The 18,623-nt window shown below is 41.8% G+C and overlaps 2 protein-coding genes across 2 annotated transcripts in view; both read right to left on the minus strand.

Moving 5' to 3' along the window:
* The window catches only part of LOC311040347 (hepatic and glial cell adhesion molecule-like), a 95,077-nt gene that overhangs the window by 20,226 nt on the left and 56,228 nt on the right, over positions 1 to 18,623 (minus strand). The gene's annotated exons all lie outside the window — the stretch shown is intronic.
* Positions 1,164 to 10,586, minus strand: LOC311040344 (uncharacterized protein). The gene is made up of 5 exons (XM_084050573.1): positions 10,481 to 10,586; positions 9,402 to 9,704; positions 5,859 to 6,089; positions 5,389 to 5,499; positions 1,164 to 4,929 (listed from the first exon to the last, which is right to left on the minus strand). The coding sequence occupies exons 1-5, from the start codon at positions 10,578 to 10,580 to the stop codon at positions 3,899 to 3,901; spliced, it is 1,776 nt and encodes a 591-aa protein (XP_083906699.1). The 5' UTR covers positions 10,581 to 10,586; the 3' UTR covers positions 1,164 to 3,898.

Raw genomic sequence — 18,623 nt, forward strand, 5'->3', positions numbered from 1 at the left:
ATAAAATATTCATAATCTTATTTTGAAGGCAACCGGAAACCTTATTTCTGCTAGCTCGAAACCCGGAAGTCCAATTTCTGCTCACGGAACGGAGCTAATGCTCCTCTGGTCTTGGATCAGTTCACTTTGCAGCTTGCAGACACGGAAACAGTGTGTGCGTGACATGTATGTGTGAGTGTAAACTACCGGATACAGTAGGCGGGCTCTAGGCCGGATCACACCGGTTAATCCCCCCTCTGCTCCTCCGTTAAGTCCGTCTGTCAGTAGTCTCGCGTCACCAGACAACTATTCCACAATCTCTGAATGTCGGAAACATTTGTAAATTGTGGGAGGCAACAGTCTGGTGACGCGAGACTAGTCTGTCAGCAAAACCAAGCCCGGTTCCCGGAACAGCTTGACATGCTGCTGGAATCGAAGCGTCTGATATAACAATGCTATGCACTCTATTTAGGCTAGTGTAGACCAAAAAGTACTCAATTTGTTTTACTTAAGTAAAAGCATCAACACTGCAGTAGAAATACTTCGTTACAAGTAAAAGTCCGGAATTCAAAATGTACTTGAGTAAAAGTACCAAAGTATTGGCAACAAAATGTACTTAGAGTACCAAAAGTAAAAGTACTCATTATGCAGAATGTCCCCATTTGACGTTTTCAAATGTATACAAATCTTTTGAAAATAGCTGAAATATATATATAGGGCTGAAGTGGTTCATGTATGTTTTGTAATAATAATCAAAATGTAGTAACTTAAGTTTTCAAATAGTTGTAGTTGTAGTTGAGTAAAAGTACAATATTTGCCTCTGAGGTGTAGTGGAGTGGAGTAGAAGTAAAAGTAAAATATTTTCCTCTGAGATGTAGTGGAGTAGAAGTAAAAGTATTGGAAATCAGAAATACTCAAGTAAAGTACAAATACCTCAAATTTGTCCTTAAGTACAGTACTTGAGTACATGTACTTAGTTACTTTCCACCATTGACCATCCATAGCTTGTATGGAATGTAATTCAAGTGCCCCATCTAGTGTCCAGCAGAGGTACTACACATACATACACGTTCAATCATATTTTGTGTTAATCAGTTAAATTTTGCAAGGACCCCAGCAGTTTGGATGTGCTTTGAGGATATTTTCAACATCACTAACGATGTGTTATTAAAATAATAATAGTACATGAATTATGCAGTTTATTTCACAAAATGAATTGGCAGTTACAAATTAAATTACCAATATTTGTAGAAACTCCTGAGCAAAGGGTTGGACTAATCAGAGTCAATGGAATCGAAGTTGGGGAGGGGGAGTTAAGGTTTCAGAATCTCAACAAAAGATGCCAGTGTTTAAAGAATGTAGGCTACCGATTGATTTATTTGGACGGTTTGTAAAAAAAGAAAGAAATGCAAGTGCAATACAATGCATTCACTGAAATAATACGTCAATGATAAGAAAACATAATAAAGTAAAATGTGGTCCTTGGTCTAGTAGGCCTACTAACAAACACAAAGAACAGACATCGATCCCTATGCCCACTCTATACAACTCTGTGACCTATACAACTAAGATCTTATTAACAGCATAGATAAATAAATTAAACAGACAACTGGGAACACTATCTAGAAGGTAGGAGCCATGATTTGACGTTTTTCCTAAACAAGTTATGACTAATAATGCCCTTTATGGGCAGTGGTAGCATGTTCCAAATCAAATCAACTGTATCTAAAAGAGCATTTACATTTACCCATATTCTTTCTGTACTTGGGCAGGTACAGACCAGCAATGCAATGCTGGCTCTGGTATTATGGGCATGCACACGTCACCACTTCTAGAAAAGAAATCCACAAAATACTCAGGGGCCTTGTGAGTGTAGATGCTAGTATGGACCATGTTGAGCTGGAGTTAGACAAACCTAGCTGTTGGAAGTGATTTTACCCACGTGCTCTCTGGAGGCTAGCCCTAGTGTAATAGCCAGTTCACTTGTGCTTTGTTGCTTTGACTATGCAATCTGTTCTTGTTATGGTGGTCTAACCAACGTTGTAGTTGTATAAGTTTGTTTTGGGTAACCTGCTGTTTCAGACCACCATAACAAGAATAGATTGCATAGTCAAAGCAACAAAGCACAAGTGAACTGGCTAAAAGACATTTGACACTGACAGGAAAGAGTGAGAGGAGAAAACAGTACAATCGGTTGGGGCAGTGTGGGCAGAGTATCAAGGCCACCGTGGCCTCGGGGCAAATACAGTAAAAATAATTTGAGGGGCAGAAGGCCAAACGGATTGGCCACTGTGGCTATGACATTCATGGCCTCAAAGAAATTGCTGCCTTGCAACCAGTGGTCATCTAATAAGTCCTGTAAAAGTGGCCAGTGCTCTGCCATAGGTGCTTTTGTTTAATAGCACATGGGATTAATGTCATCTTTGTAGTGTAACATCATGGATAACATAAATAAAACTGTAAAACACGACAGCACAAAAAATACCAAAAATACCACAACGTTTCCATAAACAATTATTGATATTGATAATGTTGGCAGCTCTTTCCAAGGTATTATTACCCCAAACCATATGTACATTAGTCTCTAGATGGAAAGAGGGGTCCACACGACATGTACTAGAATGGAAACATGTCCAAGAGATATATCCTATCAACACCTATCCTGAACCAGAACATTTTAAGAAATAGAAAATAGCATAACATTTGAAGCAAACAGCATGCAGAGACAAATCAGCATATTATTCTATACAATTCTGATCCAAGGAATCAATTAAAATGTGTATTATTAATATTCAAGCACTCCTTGACTCTACTTCAGGACAAAAATAATCCACCCTATGTGCATGGAAAGCAAAGCAAAGCAAAGTTTGTTGTTTACCCAGGGCGTCGGACTAAGCACGAAGCTTGTTTCCAGCCGGACCCTGCATGGAAGCCTTGCTCAAGGGCTATTCAGCGGTGATTCATGATTGATGTGATGAATTGGGGAATCGAACTAGGGACTTTCCGGTATCAAGGCCGCCCCTCTAACCACTAGGCCACCGCTGCCACTTGCATGGACCCCTGGTCCATGCACATAGGGTGGATTCTTTATCACTACCTGTTTTTTTCTAGGGTTCATTTGAACTTTTTTTTACACCTATCCCGAACCCCAAAATGCAATGGGATGTAAAGGAAATATTAACTGACCAGTAGTAATATAAGAAGTTGGTCAGACCTAGCCCACCCTCCCATTTGGAACTCAGTAGGTTTTCTTAGTTTAGTTTAGTTTGTATCTGAGAGGGGGTTTAATCCACATAAAGTTAGAAAAATGTTCAAACTGTGTAAAAAAGTGATTTAGGTAAAAATATAAGGATAATCTGAAATAGATATTGAAACCTACTAGTCTTTATAGTCATTTTAACAGAGTGAATACACCCCAAAAGGGAGAAAGGAAGGTTTGACCAGTGTTCCAGGTCCCTCTGTGTAAAATAATGTTGTAACAAGGATAGCTAGGTATGTAAAGTGTTCTTGGTCAACCTTAAACATGAACTGATTGTAGGGCATTTTGCTTAGCCACCTTGTTAACAGGGAATAGTAGACTTTTTAACAGATTTAGTGTGTAGCATAAGAGCTTTTCAAAAGAGGTCTAGGTCCAAGAGGTTAGGAAGACTACTTGTATGTGTTTTGTTATTCTTAGAGTTTTGTGACAAGAGCAAATCAGTGTCAAAATACAATATTCTGTCTATGCATCCTCTACCATAATAGTGTCAACCATTATATACCCTGGAATCTGCAGGTCCTAAATGGTCAGTAGTTGTATGCAGGGATACAGACCCTCAGAGTATCAGTTGGGTTCCACAGTACCGCATGGATTTAGGACTAGGAAGTGTGCATGAAGGGGAGGAAAATGAAACCCTGTTATGTAAACAAGCATGATTTGTCAGCCTGTAGAAGTTTCATCACACTGATCATGGCTTTGGAGAGTTTCTTTGAGTTCAGAGGTGTCCGGGTCACCAGACTGACGTGGAGAAACAGCCTGCTTATGAAGTGAGCCCCGTACGGGTGTTCCAGATGAATTCTCAGGAGGTGTAGTGTTGGTGGAAGCAGAGCCAGGAAGGGCTGAATCTTCACCAGCTGGTGGGGTTTGCCATGGTGACAAAATCTCAGTTTTGGCTGGGTTAGGATGGTACACCTCTCTCTCCTCCATTCTGTCCTCCTCCTCTCTCCCCTCCTCCTTGCTCTCCTCTTCCTCTCTATCCTGCTCCTCACTTGCCACCTCCGTGCTGGGACAGGCGGTGTGTGCGCCTGGCGAGACAGGGACAGATCCATTCTGGCTGTCCTCCGAGGCCGGCCACTGATCAACTGCTGCATCCTCCGTCCCGTTCTGGCGTTCACTCCCTTCAACCCGCGCTACACCCTCGTCTCCACCGGACTCAACTTGAACCTCCCTCGCATCCTCTTTGACTTGACCCTCTTCGCTCATCACCCCCTCCTCTGCACCCTCTTCTCCCGCGTCCACAGCCCTACTACTCCCTCCTTCTTCCCTGCAGTCATCTCTTCCCTCGTCTCCCTCCTCTCCTACCGTTGTGTTCTCTGATGTTGTATCATTGTTGGACACGTGCAGAGAGAGCCTTGGGGGTTTCGGTGGGGGTGCTGACCCTGGGGACACGGGTGACCCCTGAGGGACGTCCCTCATGCCCTCCGGCACTGATGTGTCACATGTGGACGTGTCGTCCCTTGTCTCACTCTCCAGGCACAAGAACGGTGTCCCATTACCTTCGCGTGTCTTTTGTCCATCATTGTCGTTGTCTTTCGTCTGTGGGTTATCGTTGGACGTGTTCGGTAACAATGGTACATGTTCACTAGTGTAAGGCGGGTTCACCTTCCCTTTGTCACTAACAGCAAGTGAACTGGACTGATCTTCTGCTATGGGATCAGGACTGGGCAGGTCAGTACCACTGGAAGATTTCTCTGTAGTGGTACATAGATGGAGAATAGATAAAGAAACATTTAGGTTTTTCATTGTTCGCTCCATGTGTGTGTGTGTGTGTGTCAAATACAAATTGTCCCTGGTATAACTCGGACAGCGTTCGACCGTTCGGTCTCAAACTTGACGTGTGTGACTTGCCAACCCAAACCGCCGGGTTCACGGATTGGCGTCACGTCACATTTGTCCCTAATTGGCTAAATCGACATGTCAGCTTAACTGATTAGCCGAGCTTCGCATAACATTTGTGCTGCATAGCAGTATAAATGGAACATACATGGCCCCAAATAGGCCAGCCCCAAATAGTCCTAGTTGATTTAACATAAATTCAGTTGGATTCTTGAGAACTGAAGTCACGTTTTAGAACATATTATTGCCTGGATTTCTATATAGTTTATTCACAATGGAAATAAAAAACAAAAACAAACAGGAAACATACTTACTGTTCCTAAAACACTTGAACCAAAACACACCTCCTACGACCAATAATATGACCAATGTGCCTACGACCGCACCAGCAATCGTTTGCGCGTTGGAGTTTGGAGGTTGATTTCCTGTCGAAGATAAAGACAGATGTGAGTTTAGTGTTGAGTTCATCTCTGTTTCCCATCATTCATCTGCACACATCTAAAAAGATTCTGTTCACAAATGTGTGGCCCATACAAGTGTGTCCACACACATCACCACTTGACTGTCAAACAGCAAACACATGTTGCAGGATCACAATGGTTAACGCAAATGCCCTTTGTCTTACTGACAGGAATCTGTCTGTCCTTCAATGGGCTCATTATGACAAAGTGTCACCCCAAGCAAGAAAATGAAATCCTACCCGCTCACTCATTGTAAGCCTGTCTGGCTGAAAACGTCTTATATCAGACTCAAATGTTATAATAATCATCCTTGCGGTTCTTACCACACTCCGTAGTAGTGTTAAAGTTACGTTGTTCCCGACTGACTAGGTTCTTAACCTCACAGGTATACACGCCCTCCTCCGTGGTGGTAATAATCATAGACTCTTCCTGTTCCTTGCTCAGGCCGGGCCCTGACCAGCGGTACTGCAGCAGACTGCCCTGGGCTGAGCAGCGGAGAGTTGTCGTGGTGTTGTTGGACCGGTTACACGTGATCTCAGGCTTGGATGCCGGCTCTGCAGAAACATTCACAGAGAGAGAGAGAGAGAGAGAGAGAGAGAGAGAGAGAGAGAGAGAGAGAGAGAGAGAGAGAGAGAGAGAGAGAGAGAGAGAGAGAGAGAGAGAGAGAGAGCGAGAGACATACACACACACAGAGAGAGAGACACACATACACAGACAGACAGACACACATACACAGACAGACAGACAGACAGTAAGTATACAGGACCAACTCTGATAGTTAGAAATAAATACATAACATATTAAACCCTACACAGTACACGTGCATACTGTAAGTGTAACTATAAGCATTGTGAGCTTGTAGATCTGCCATTTCACAGAATGTTGCCTATTATGACATGCCCAGAATATGTATGCTCAGGGGCGGACTTAAGGATCTGGAGGCACCAGGCGAACGGTAGTATGAGGCCCCTGGCACCCCTCCCCAGATTTTGAATAGATGTAATTTCCAGTATTCTGGTGCATTTTGGGAGTTTGATACTTCTATCAGGCTTTACTAACATGGGATCCATTAAAAAGCTAAAAGGTAGGCCTACAGAAACTGAGATTTTTTTTTCATGAGGCCCCCTAACTCTTGAGGCCCCAGGCGGTCGCCTAGCCTTGCCTACAGCTAAGTCCGCTACTGTATGCTAGGGTTCATGTGGTTAGCAGACCATACCCTTGACACACGCTGTCTACTCACAGCTTTGACCATACATTGTGCATAAACTGCTTCAGTTTGTTTACATTTTGTCATTAAGAATAAATTACTCAATCTAACAAGACTGTGTGGTTAATAAGTCATGGACATTTGAATTTAGTTTGTAGAACGATGAGATAGCTGGAAGTTGTCATGGCCATCCCCTCTCACCGCAAGCACAGATTGACATTTATTTGTACTCCAATTATTGAAACAGATAGGTAGGGAGGGTATTGTCTGAACACCCCAATCAAGCAACACAAATCAGTCTTAGAACAGGACTGCTTATAAAGAAATGAATAAAAACATTGTTAATCAGCCAAAATAAAGCACACACAAAAACATTTACAATTGTAACTGAGTAAATGTACTCAATTACATTTGCTTAAGTCAATTATTGAATACATTGTACTTAAGAGTTGCTGTAATGCAACATAGTTTTCACTTTTAGTCGAGCATATTTGTGCAGAAAGAAATAATAATTGTAAGGTAACATTTCAAAATGTTCCGCTTGTTGCTTTTATTGTTGCCCTTTTCTTTTATTCAAATACACGTTTGTTTCATTCTCTCAGAGGGACTTCAGCCAAAGCGGCTGACTAGTATTTGCATTGGTTTTGTCACATGACTCCGTTTCACCAATCAAACGTCGCAAGTCACAGCACACAGAACAACTCCATGCCGGCAGGTGTCGTGAGGTTACACTCATAAGAAGAATGAGTGGACAGACTATATATAGTGGTTATCACACTTTTTCATGTCAATGACCCCCAAATTAATATGGATTTGGCCGCAGACCCCCATCGGAAAATGTTTTGTACCTTGGACCCCCATAGAAGATTTGTTTAGTTAGAATGTAGAATATAGAATAGAATATATAAGAATATATCAAAATTATTCACATTTCTTTCAAGATGTTTTGAAAATAACCAATCTACAAGTAGATCGTCTATTTTCAAATAGCCAATGTATATAGGGTTAAAGTGGTTGAACATTTTGGTGGGGACCCCCTGGAAGCCCTGGGGGTCCACGGACCCCACTTTGAGAACCAGAGGACTTTGCCTGACGTCTGCCTGTTTTTACACTAGTAGGGTGTATGTATTTGTATCACTACTTTTACTTCTATTTGGGTCATTATCATCTTAAAGTACGAATGCTTTTACTTGAGTTCAGTTTGTGTCTACTCTACCCACCTCTGTTGTGTTATTTGCTTCTAAAAGGAGAATATAAACTGTCAGAAGAACTCTCCACAGATACTCAGTACTGTATCTGTTCTGTCAGTAATGTTGACCTTTGACAGACAGACATTATGCAAGACAAAGAGGGGAGGAGAATGAGGAAGGAGAAGAGGGCTGAGAGAGAGAGAGAGAGAGAGAGAGAGAGAGAGAGAGAGAGAGAGAGAGAGAGAGAGAGACGCAGGAGGGAAGGAAGGAATGTAAATTATTAGAGGCAGAGGTAGTGAGATTCCAATCTCACTGTGTCACCTTATCTTTGTGGTTAATCCTACCGATTGAACTTAATTACAGTTGTATTACTTAAACTTTCATGTTTCCACAGGCTACCAGATGATAACCCTGGTCCCTGTGTATCATATTAAATGTGTTTATTTGAAACGGAGCATCTGTCTCTAGTCTAGATGAAGCTCAGTTGTAAAACCTGCTTAGTAGGTTTTTGGCTGCAGAGCTGCATCATAGCCGACTGGGAGAGAGAGGGGAATTCTAGGGGAATTGCGAAGCTTAAATTATGGTTAGAAAAGGGGAACTGAAATCCACAGTGTGTTTTCTCTCAACACTTTCTTATCCAATTAAGACTGGGAACGCATCTGTCCTTTTAGATTTTAACCACTTTAACCTTTATTTTATACTTTGGACTATTAAAAAAATAGCAGATATACAAGCTATTGATCTTGTAGATCTGATATTTTTTTTAAATCATGAAAATGTGTGCAAATCTTTGAATATATATATTTTTAAGCGAACATTTTGTAACTGATATAATGTATAACTAACACAAATGTGGTGTTGTTGGACTACCTGCTCCTCTATTGATAGTTATTCTGTATTCAGGTAGGACTCCTACTGGCTGAAAAGAGGTATTGCATCAAAATCAATGTCTCTTCTAAAACTAGCTGTTACAGTAGTGGTTATCAAAGTGGGGTCCGGGGACCCACAGGGGTCCTTGAGGCGGCTTCAGGGGGTCCCCAGCTAAATTAGTTGAACAACTTTAATACTGTGTATGCATCGGATATTTGAAAATAGCCGCCCTACAAGCTCAAAACACGTCACACGTTGTGAGCTTGTATAGATGCTATTTTCAAACAACTTGAATGTTGTTGAGACATTTTCTCAATATACATGTCGTATGGGGGTCCCTGGCACAAAATATTTTCAGATGGGGGTCCACGGCCAAATACAATACACATTCATTTGGGGCTCCTTGGCACAAATAAGTTAGAGAACCTCTGCCTTATAGCACAGTAGACATTGTGGCCCTTGCAAGGGGGCCCCGGCTGTCCCCCGTGTTATGGATGTTATGTTATAAATTTCAGCTATAACCACATATAAGTCACATTTTGACCCATGTGGCCAGCCAAATTAGTAATAGTAATAAACAAATGGTTCTCAGCACTTACCAAGCACTTCCACCGATTCACTGTAGCGAAGGAGCATCTTATCAATGGTATACTCTATCTCATATAGGCCGCTTAAGTCTGTGGTCAGTCCCCTGATGGTGAGCTCTCCTGTTGCGTTGTTGAGAGTGACTGTGCCGATGAACTTGTTGTATTCTTTGTAAATGGGTTGAGCAGGGTTGCCATCCCACTCCACGGCCTTGTTCTTGTCGTGAGTCCAGAGGATGTCTGTAGGAGTTCCGGTCATCAGAGGTTTCAGAGTAACATCCTGGCCCCTGGAAACGTAGCGAGTTTTGCTGGACCCAGCTGTGCAAAAGATGTATTATTTATAAGATCATTCTTTTAGACTTGCAGGGAATTCAAGCACAGTAGCGCGTGCGCGCGCACAGTCGCACACACACACACACACACACACACACACACACACACACACACACACACACACACACACACACACACACACACACACAGTTGAAGATGTCCCTGCTGAAACTCTCCCCGCAGAGAAAGTATCACCTGGTAAAAGTGAAGCCCCCTCAGACTCACCATCACTGGAAAAAGCACTCACAATTTTGACTTAAGTAAAAGTAAAAGTAAAAGTACAAGCTCACAATTGTGAGCTTGTAGATCTGCTATTTTGAAATGTATAGGGCTGAAGTGGTTAATGTATGTTTTGTAATAATAATCGAAATCTACAAAGTAACTAGTAACTAAAGTTTTCAAATATTTATGGAATAAAAAGTACAATATTTTCCTCTGAGATGTAGTGGAGTAGAAGTGAAATTACTGAAAACAGAAATACTCCAGTAAAGTAAAAATACCTCAAAAGTGTTATCACTCTTGGGAAAGTACAGACCTTTTTATGTACTTACTTACTTTACACCACTGCATAGCTCTGATTCTTAGCCTTGAAGGAGTTCCCCTCCTTCAAGCGTCATGTGAACCATGCGTCATGTACCATGGCTACTGTAAGCCTAGTCCTACTACTACTTTCAGACAGGAGACTGTCATGCTACTGACGCACAATTTCAAGCAGTGAATATCTAGAAAATAATACAGACACTGTGAACGTAGATACTCACCGTTACCGGTTTCTCCAAAAACGGTGATGAAAAGGATGATTGTTACGACGGAAAAGCTTCTATTAGCCATTGCACAGCTGTTGCACCACCACAGTGACATAGCCCATAGTAGTGAAAGTGAAAGTGTTTGATTCACCTGCTGTGGGGGATGAAATGATACTGGCCGCGCCCCCAATTGGGAGGGGTCTCTGCCCCCCCCCCCCAGATTTTTTCAACAGAGGAAAACAGATATCATTTCCAGTATTCTGGTGGATTTTTATCAAAACATCTATCTATCTAACACAGAAGAAAACATTCATTCATATTCATTAAAATAATTCATTCATAAATAGTAGTTCTATTATATTATATAACTATTACTTCACAATCATTCATTTAAAGTAACTTTTCCACAGGTACATTGCGTCCAAAAATAGCCGATCTACAAGCCCACAACGCGTCGCTGTGGCCTTGTAGATCTGCTATTGTTTTCATCATGTTTCTCTTCTTTGTCACTCAGAAAGGACAACTGCTCCGTGTCGCCCTCCTGTGGTCCATCATTACCACTACACCCTGAGCTTTGAGTTGTATTGTGAGACTAAATGCATTAAAAGTGGATAATAGCGCCCTCTGGTGGTGTATCTACTAAGTATATATGTTATAATAATTCATAATAAACCAAAATATATCTCTGCTGTCAGGCAGAAACCAAATATTAACTTTTCAGGAAATGGAACACACACACACACACACACACACACACACACACACACACACACACACACACACACACACACACACACACACACACACACACACACACACACACACACACACACACACACACGTTTATAGAATGTTTCTTCTATGCCCCCGACTCCTGTTGCTTTTCGGCTCACTTTTTTTCAATGCCAAGTGCATTGTTACTAGAATAGAATAGAATACTTATTGGCAACATTTACAAGCAATGCATGTATTCATGCATCCATGATGCATCATACTGTATAAGGGAAGGCCATTTTATTTGTAAAGCACATTTCAACAACAAAGCAATTCTATGTGCTTTACATAAGACATTAAACATACCTTAGAACGAGACATTTGAATTCAGAAAATATTAAGAAAGAGAGGTTAAACACTTACAGTGTCTCCTTCATAGGAAACACCTTGTATCAGGAATTATATCATATTAGGTTTGTACCCTGGCCTCTCCTACTCAGTGTTGTGATTTGCGTTGGAAAAAAGTGCCCCAAAAAGCAACAGGAGTCGGGGGCATAGAAGAAACAATCTATAAACACACATCTATTTGTGAGAGAGACTGTGTGTGTGTGTGTGTGTGTGTGTGTGTGTGTGTGTGTGTGTGTGTGTGTGTGTGTGTGTGTGTGTGTGTGTGTGTGTCATTGAGGTCATGTCAGGACACCGTTTACTTCTCACTTTGTAAGAGTTCAAAAATCATGTTTGTTTTTAGTGAGTTTTCACAACACTGATATCCTCTCATTGACTCATGATTTAACAAACATGGTTTCACTGTTCTAAACTCAGTGGCGTAAAGTAACTAAGTACATTTACTCAAGTACTGTACTTAAGTACAATTTTGATGTATTTTTACTTTGCTGGAGTATTTTCAATTTTCTGTACTTTTACTTCTACTCCACTAGCCTACTCAGAGGCAAATATTGTACTTTTTACTCCACTACAATTATTTGAAAACTTTAGTTACTAGTTACTTCAAACACTTCAGACCTATACATAATACTTTGGCAATTTGAAAATAGCCGATCTAGCTCACAAGGTGTCGCATGGCAACACGTTCTGAGCTTGCAGATCTGCTATTTTCAAAAGATTGTCTGTCACAATTATTACATATAACATATAATACAGATAATCGCAATTACTCAACAAGAATGCCCTCAGGACCCTCTCAGGGGCCCCGATTCAGTCCCTTTTTGACTATGCTTGGACCTCTTGGTACTCCCAACACCTCAGTGTCACTGAAGACTAAGCTTCAAACCTCCCCAAACAAACTGATTCGACTACTTCTCGGACTGGGGCCCATGACCACCTCTCTCCATAATCGTTTCTTTTTGGAAAAATGTTCACTCTTTTTTTAAATAAATTTTTTTATATATTAAATGTCAGTAAATTTTCATATTTCAGTTAGACATTTTCCCAGCGCTATTTTCCCACACAATGACAGTGTGCATCAACCAGCTGTCTCCACACACACACACACACACACACACACACACACACACACACACACACACACACACACACACACACACACACACACACACACACACACACACACACACACACACACACACACACACACACACACACACACACACACACACACACACACACACACACACACTTCAGCTAGTGCAGTCCATGCTGTTGTAGCTCAGTCCGTGTTTAACTAACTATATGCTAGTATGATATACTAACATAACCTCACATGCAGCAACACTTTTATTTTGTGTTGCCCGCTTGAGCATGTCTGTGCCGGAATGTTATGAAGCCTTCCTCTTACAGTACATACAGTAGCTCTGGTCCATAGGTCCAGTTCTAACGTGGTTCTACAGAACTACCAGAAGGCTCTGTATCTCTGGACACTCACATCTCCAATCACAGGCTTAAAGGGATAGTTTACCCTCAGAAACACTTTTTTTCTATGGATTAGTCACCCCATGGAGACGCATTCCTAAGCCAATGATTTGATGACCAGCGGACCGGTAGGCAGCGGTTCCGGTAGGAGACACAAAGGAGACTCTTTGTGTCTCCTACCGGAACCGCTGCCAGTCATGAAATTATTGGCTTAGGAATGCGACAAAAACAAAAATATCGATGAAAAAAAAGTCTCCATCGGGTGACTAATCCATAGAAAGAATGTCATTTTGGAGGTGAATCCCTTTAAAGGGCAAGACCACTTTTGTAGAGTTTTGGGTTGTGTAGTTACCTTGCCATGATCTAACTCCAAAGGTGGACAAGAAATTAAAAATAATTGCTCCATTGATTAGAAATTGTTAACTCAAAATATGCGCCTCATTGACTTACATTGTACAGTAAAACAGCTCTTAAAGTCACTCTTTAAGCAGGTATCAGCAGGAAGTTCACATTTTTATTAAAAAAAAAACAGCACTGGGGTTTTTGATGTTCTATATTGTCTGAATCAGCTTTGTTTGTGTTTGTTTACGTGCTAAAAGAGTGACTTTGAGAGCTGTTTTACCGTACAATGTAAGTCAATGAGGAGCATATTTTGAATTATGAATTTCTAATCAATGGAGCATTTTTTTTTATTTCTTGTCCACCTTTGGAGTTACATCATGGCAAGGTAAATACACAACCCACAGTTTTTCTTCCCACTGTTTGTTTTAAGAACAAAGTCTATCTCCTCACAATAATGTGCGCACCCACCTGAGACACACACACACACACACACACACACACACACACACACACACACACACACACACACACACACACACACACACACACACACACACACACACACACACACACACACACACACACACACACACACACAGGGTCCCACCCCCTGGACAAGTGACGTCCCGTACAAGGACGCCTCTTTTGGTCAAAATACGGGGTGTCCTGTCTAATACGGGACTCTTGGTCTCACATGAAGACAGCAAACAACTAGTCCATTCCGCCATTAACGTTTGTGGTGTGTAGGCTATAGGTTGTGTTGTGTTGCTGATTAGTTAGAGATCATCAACATGAAGGCTCGTCTCCTCAGAGCTTCATGGTTCGTCTGTCTGTTGACAGCGGCTGGACTCATCCTGACATCAGGTAAGAGAAGTCACTTTAAAACAACATGTATATGGTCACACCCTGCTTGTGTGTCTTCTGGTTTTAAACCAACCAATTTCAAAACATCTGACGTTTATTTATTTTAATATTTGCTTAAGAAATTCAGCCCAGTGGAGTAACAAGCAAACAGTGGGTCCCGACGCGGGGTGGACACCACCGGCCCTCAACCCTCCCGCGCGCGCCGCCACTGATAGATTGGTGACTAATTAATTCCAAAGATCAGACTATGAACAATTATGGAAACGCCAATTAAGGCAAAACCTACAGTATACATGGTACGCTTAATATAATAATTAAATCCAGATAGTATAGGCCTGTTCATTGTGCTTGCATAACACATGGTCACCACAAATAAAATAGTTATTGGAACATTAGCCTACATTCAGGGAGATTTGGCCTTTTATAGACAGAATTGTCGGTTCTCTTTGTTTCCTTAATTTTAGAAAATAAAGGAAAATAAATAATAATAATAAATAATAAATAATAAATAAATTTGGACAGAACAGAACACAGAAAACAGCCCAAACTGCACATTTCAGTTGCGTAGGCCTACTGTACAGTTGCGAGGTCGAGAGGAACGACGATTGGTAACAGGCAGCAGAAGCAGGAGCAGCTCAGCAGTGTTGCCAGATTCTGCGAGAGAAATAAGCAACCAGGGGCCCGTTCCACGAAACCTGGATTAGGGATAAACCGGGTTTAACCCGGGTTTAATCGGCTATCCTGGCTTAAATTATCCAGGAAGCGGTTTCACGAAAGCTGAGTTAGCTCGGCAGGTTAACTTAGCCAGTAAACCTGGATATGTTTATCCATGATCCAGTTTCACGAAAGAAAATTGAAGCAATCCTGCCTTAGTTACCATGGCAATTTAGCTGTGAAGTTAGCCTGGTCCGGACCAGGCTAACAGCCAAGCTTTATTAATCCAGTGCCTTGTTCTTCAGTTTTTTGTGAAATAGCTGTTAGTCCAATGACTCCAATCGTAAACCAATGAGTTTTTCCACACTTATTCAAGTCTTATGCGAAAATCGAAGATCTACAAGTCTGGAAAAAAATTGTCTTATGGCGGCCGGGGGTCCACGGGGGTCCCCGTGGCGGCCGGGGGTCCACTGGGGTCCCCGTGGTGGCCGGGGGTCCACGGGGGTCCCCGTGGCGGACCCCCGTGTACCCCCGGCCCCCCGTCGGGGGTCAACTGGGGTCCGGGAGTACACGGGGGGCCGGGTACTCCCAAACCCCCGTTGACCCCCGGCCCCGTGTACCCCTGGACCCCCGTTGACCCCCGTTGACCGGGGACCCCCGGCCGCCAAAAGGGAAGCTTTTCACTTGTAGATCTTCGATTTTAGAAATTAAAAATTAGAAAATTATTCTAAGTGTTTATAATTATAATTCCAATATTCACATAAACTCCTCATGTTTAAGCCTAACTGAATTATATATTTATTGACTTGTATATAAATTAGTTGCATATTTTTGGACAACTTTTGCATTTAATTTGCTAATTCGCTTTCTCTGGATCTATATTTATCGCGGCCGTGTTTCCTTTCTTGCTTATTATACATTTTAATTCCTTGTATGATTCCATGAGCTGCTGCAGTGCTGCTGTTCAGCCACAGAGAAGAACGCCACTCTGGTTTTGGGCTCCATGATTGGTCAAGTTCAAGGACTCTGCTATCGACTTTCATGGTCTTTTATAGGAATAGGTGAACTCACATTCAGCCTGGTTTAACGATCCTGGCTTGACAAAGTCACTCCTTCTCAGCCAGGCTTGGCGTTCGTGGAACTGAATAAACCAGGCTGAACAGCGCAGGCTTGTCAAACCTGGATTTTCCTTTTAAACCAGGATAATTTAATTCCGCTTTCGTGGAATAGACCCCAGGTCTATAGACCAATTATTTGTTTACTAACATTGAGACTGGACGCACAGGTGATCGTTTCATGCAATCAATTCCCAACCTGTTGTTTCGGGGTGCGCTGGTTTCAGCACACCCCAACCCCCTCTTGTGTGTTGGCTAGTGAGGCGCATCCTAGCGAGACCTGATAGAATGGGTTTCAATGCACGCATACTGGTTGCACGCATACTGGTTCTTATCAGTGTGACGTCGTCTGTTAAGGGGTCTATGAAAACTATGCCCAAACAAAGCAACTAGGCTACGGCTGTTTGATAATAGCCAATCTACAAGCTCACAACGTGTCGCGATGCGTTATTGTTTGACTGAGCAATGACTTGTAGACTAGTTGAGTTGTTGCCAGGAATATCTACTGTATACCCTGACTCAAGTAGGGTAGTAGGCTTTAGTACTTTGTCTATCACCGGAACAAGACACACATTGCTGTATTCATGGTTGGGTCTTTTGGGTTTTGTCATGAAGAGATTGTTGAGTTTTGGTTTATTTTATGTTACTTTCTAGACTGGTGGTATACAGTAGATACTTATTCTTTCTTTTTTTGTATTATTTTTTTTTACTGCTAAACACTTTATTATAATTACTGGCTGCTCTAACTGTTTAATTTGACTGAAATCATTTTCTCCACAGCCCAGCAAGAAGACATGACACACATACAACTGGGAGAAACGCTTGAATTGGCTCCAGAGCCAACCTCTGTTAATGAACCCATCACTGGCATCCTGTGGAAACATGGGCCCAATTATGTGGCAGAATGGGATCAGGGCTTTGGTCCTGATGTGGAGTACAAAGGGACATATGTAGACCGCACAAAACTGGATAAAGTCACTGGAAAGTTGGTCGTCAACAGTATGACCATAGAAGACAGTGGAGAATATTCTGTGGAGGTAAACGGTCGAGTGCAGAACAAGAAGTACCCGGTTCTAGTGATCCGTAAGTATGAATGCATTGTGTCCTGTGAAGGATAAATATTTATATCTTGTACTTCTATCATAATATCCACATTTTTAAATGCAATCTGTCAAGTCTTCAAAGAGAAGAGAAAATGTAAATTTGAGTGGTTAGGGTTAATGGAAGGATGTTTTCTAATTAACATTCTTTATTGACAATGTAACGAAGGGGGACACCTTTGGTTACTTTATAAATAATAATACTGGTTGAAGTGGCGGATATGGACTAGATTCCGGTCAGAGAATCAGGGTCTGGAGAAGGGATTTCTTTCCAATAATTTATTCGGTAATGGTGAACATGTATGTGGTCTGAAATGAATAACAATAAAGAAAAACATATTAGCAGTAAGTAACATGATCTCATGCATTTATGATGCAATCACTAATGACAGGCTATCTGCACAGTGTCATAAGGCAAACAATAAACACTCACTCAGTGTAGCAAATATAAACACCAAACTGTCCAAATGTAGTAACACACAGTAGATAAACTGTAAAGTAAATCAATGTCATCATCACAAGTAACAAAATACACCATAAAGGGTTTGCAAGCGAACTGCAGGCAGTAGGGAGCTAAACAGCACTAGCCAAATTAACAGGTGTTGCCAATTAAGCATGTAAAGTTACATAAAGTAATACAGAGTTTCACATATAATATAACTACTATCTTAACACTTAGGACATCAAATAATGTACTCACATAGTTTCATGAACGCACAAATCAAGAATCAAAGAACAGGGAACAGAAACACACTGAGAGAACGTCGTGTCTAACTGCTCCTGCATATGTCAAACACCACACTGACTAAATAGACTGTCAATGGGTAATATCATGTCGGGCCACTAGGCGTCACTGGTGGGCTTTCTTACAGACAATGCAAGGATTAAGGATGAATGAATGTGTCTAAATCTGTAGGACGACCACCTCACTATTGGTGAAGTGTGCTAGACAGACAGAGAGGGAGAGATGGATGGATCAGAGATAAGGGGGGGGGAGGTGAAAGGGGGGGAAGGAGACTCAGTAGGCTAAGTGGAGAAAAAATAATAATAATTATGCCTACTAGGCATAACAGATTATGCCTAGTCCCTGTTACTTACTGTGATGCTGTCCCCCCTTCTAAGCATTGAATAATATGTAAGCTCTAAATCATTGGTTTTAAATGTGGGGTACGGGGACAGCAAAATGGATGACATTTTAACCACTTAATCCATAATCCAATGATTCGCAACGCGACGAAACCATTGCAGAGCGATGCAGAGGAAATTGTCCCTGCATTGCAATCTAAATTGGTAACAGCCCAACTCACCCCCAATCCAACTCACCCCATGAAGACTTGAGAAATATTCGCCCAACTCACCCCAGGGCTCGGCCAACTCACCCCAGGGCCAAAACCCAACTCACCCCAGGACCAAACCCAACTCACCCCAGGACCAAACCAAAATCATCTTCCTATAAAGTGAGCTTGTAGATCGGCTACT

Source organism: Gymnoscopelus microlampas, assembly GCF_963454915.1.
Source record: "Gymnoscopelus microlampas genome assembly, chromosome: 24".
NCBI lineage: Eukaryota > Metazoa > Chordata > Actinopteri > Myctophiformes > Myctophidae > Gymnoscopelus > Gymnoscopelus microlampas.

Excerpts from the sequence above, each read along its gene's own strand:
- LOC311040344 (XM_084050573.1), bottom strand. The coding sequence starts at position 10,580 with ATGTCACTGTGGTGGTGCAACAGCTGTGCAATGGCTAATAGAAGCTTT. Across the intron at positions 9,705-10,480 it reads TTTTGGAGAAACCGGTAACG|CTGGGTCCAGCAAAACTCGC; the intron begins GTGAGTATCTAC and ends TCTTTTGCACAG. Across the intron at positions 5,500-5,858 it reads TAACACTACTACGGAGTGTG|GAAATCAACCTCCAAACTCC; the intron begins GTAAGAACCGCA and ends TATCTTCGACAG.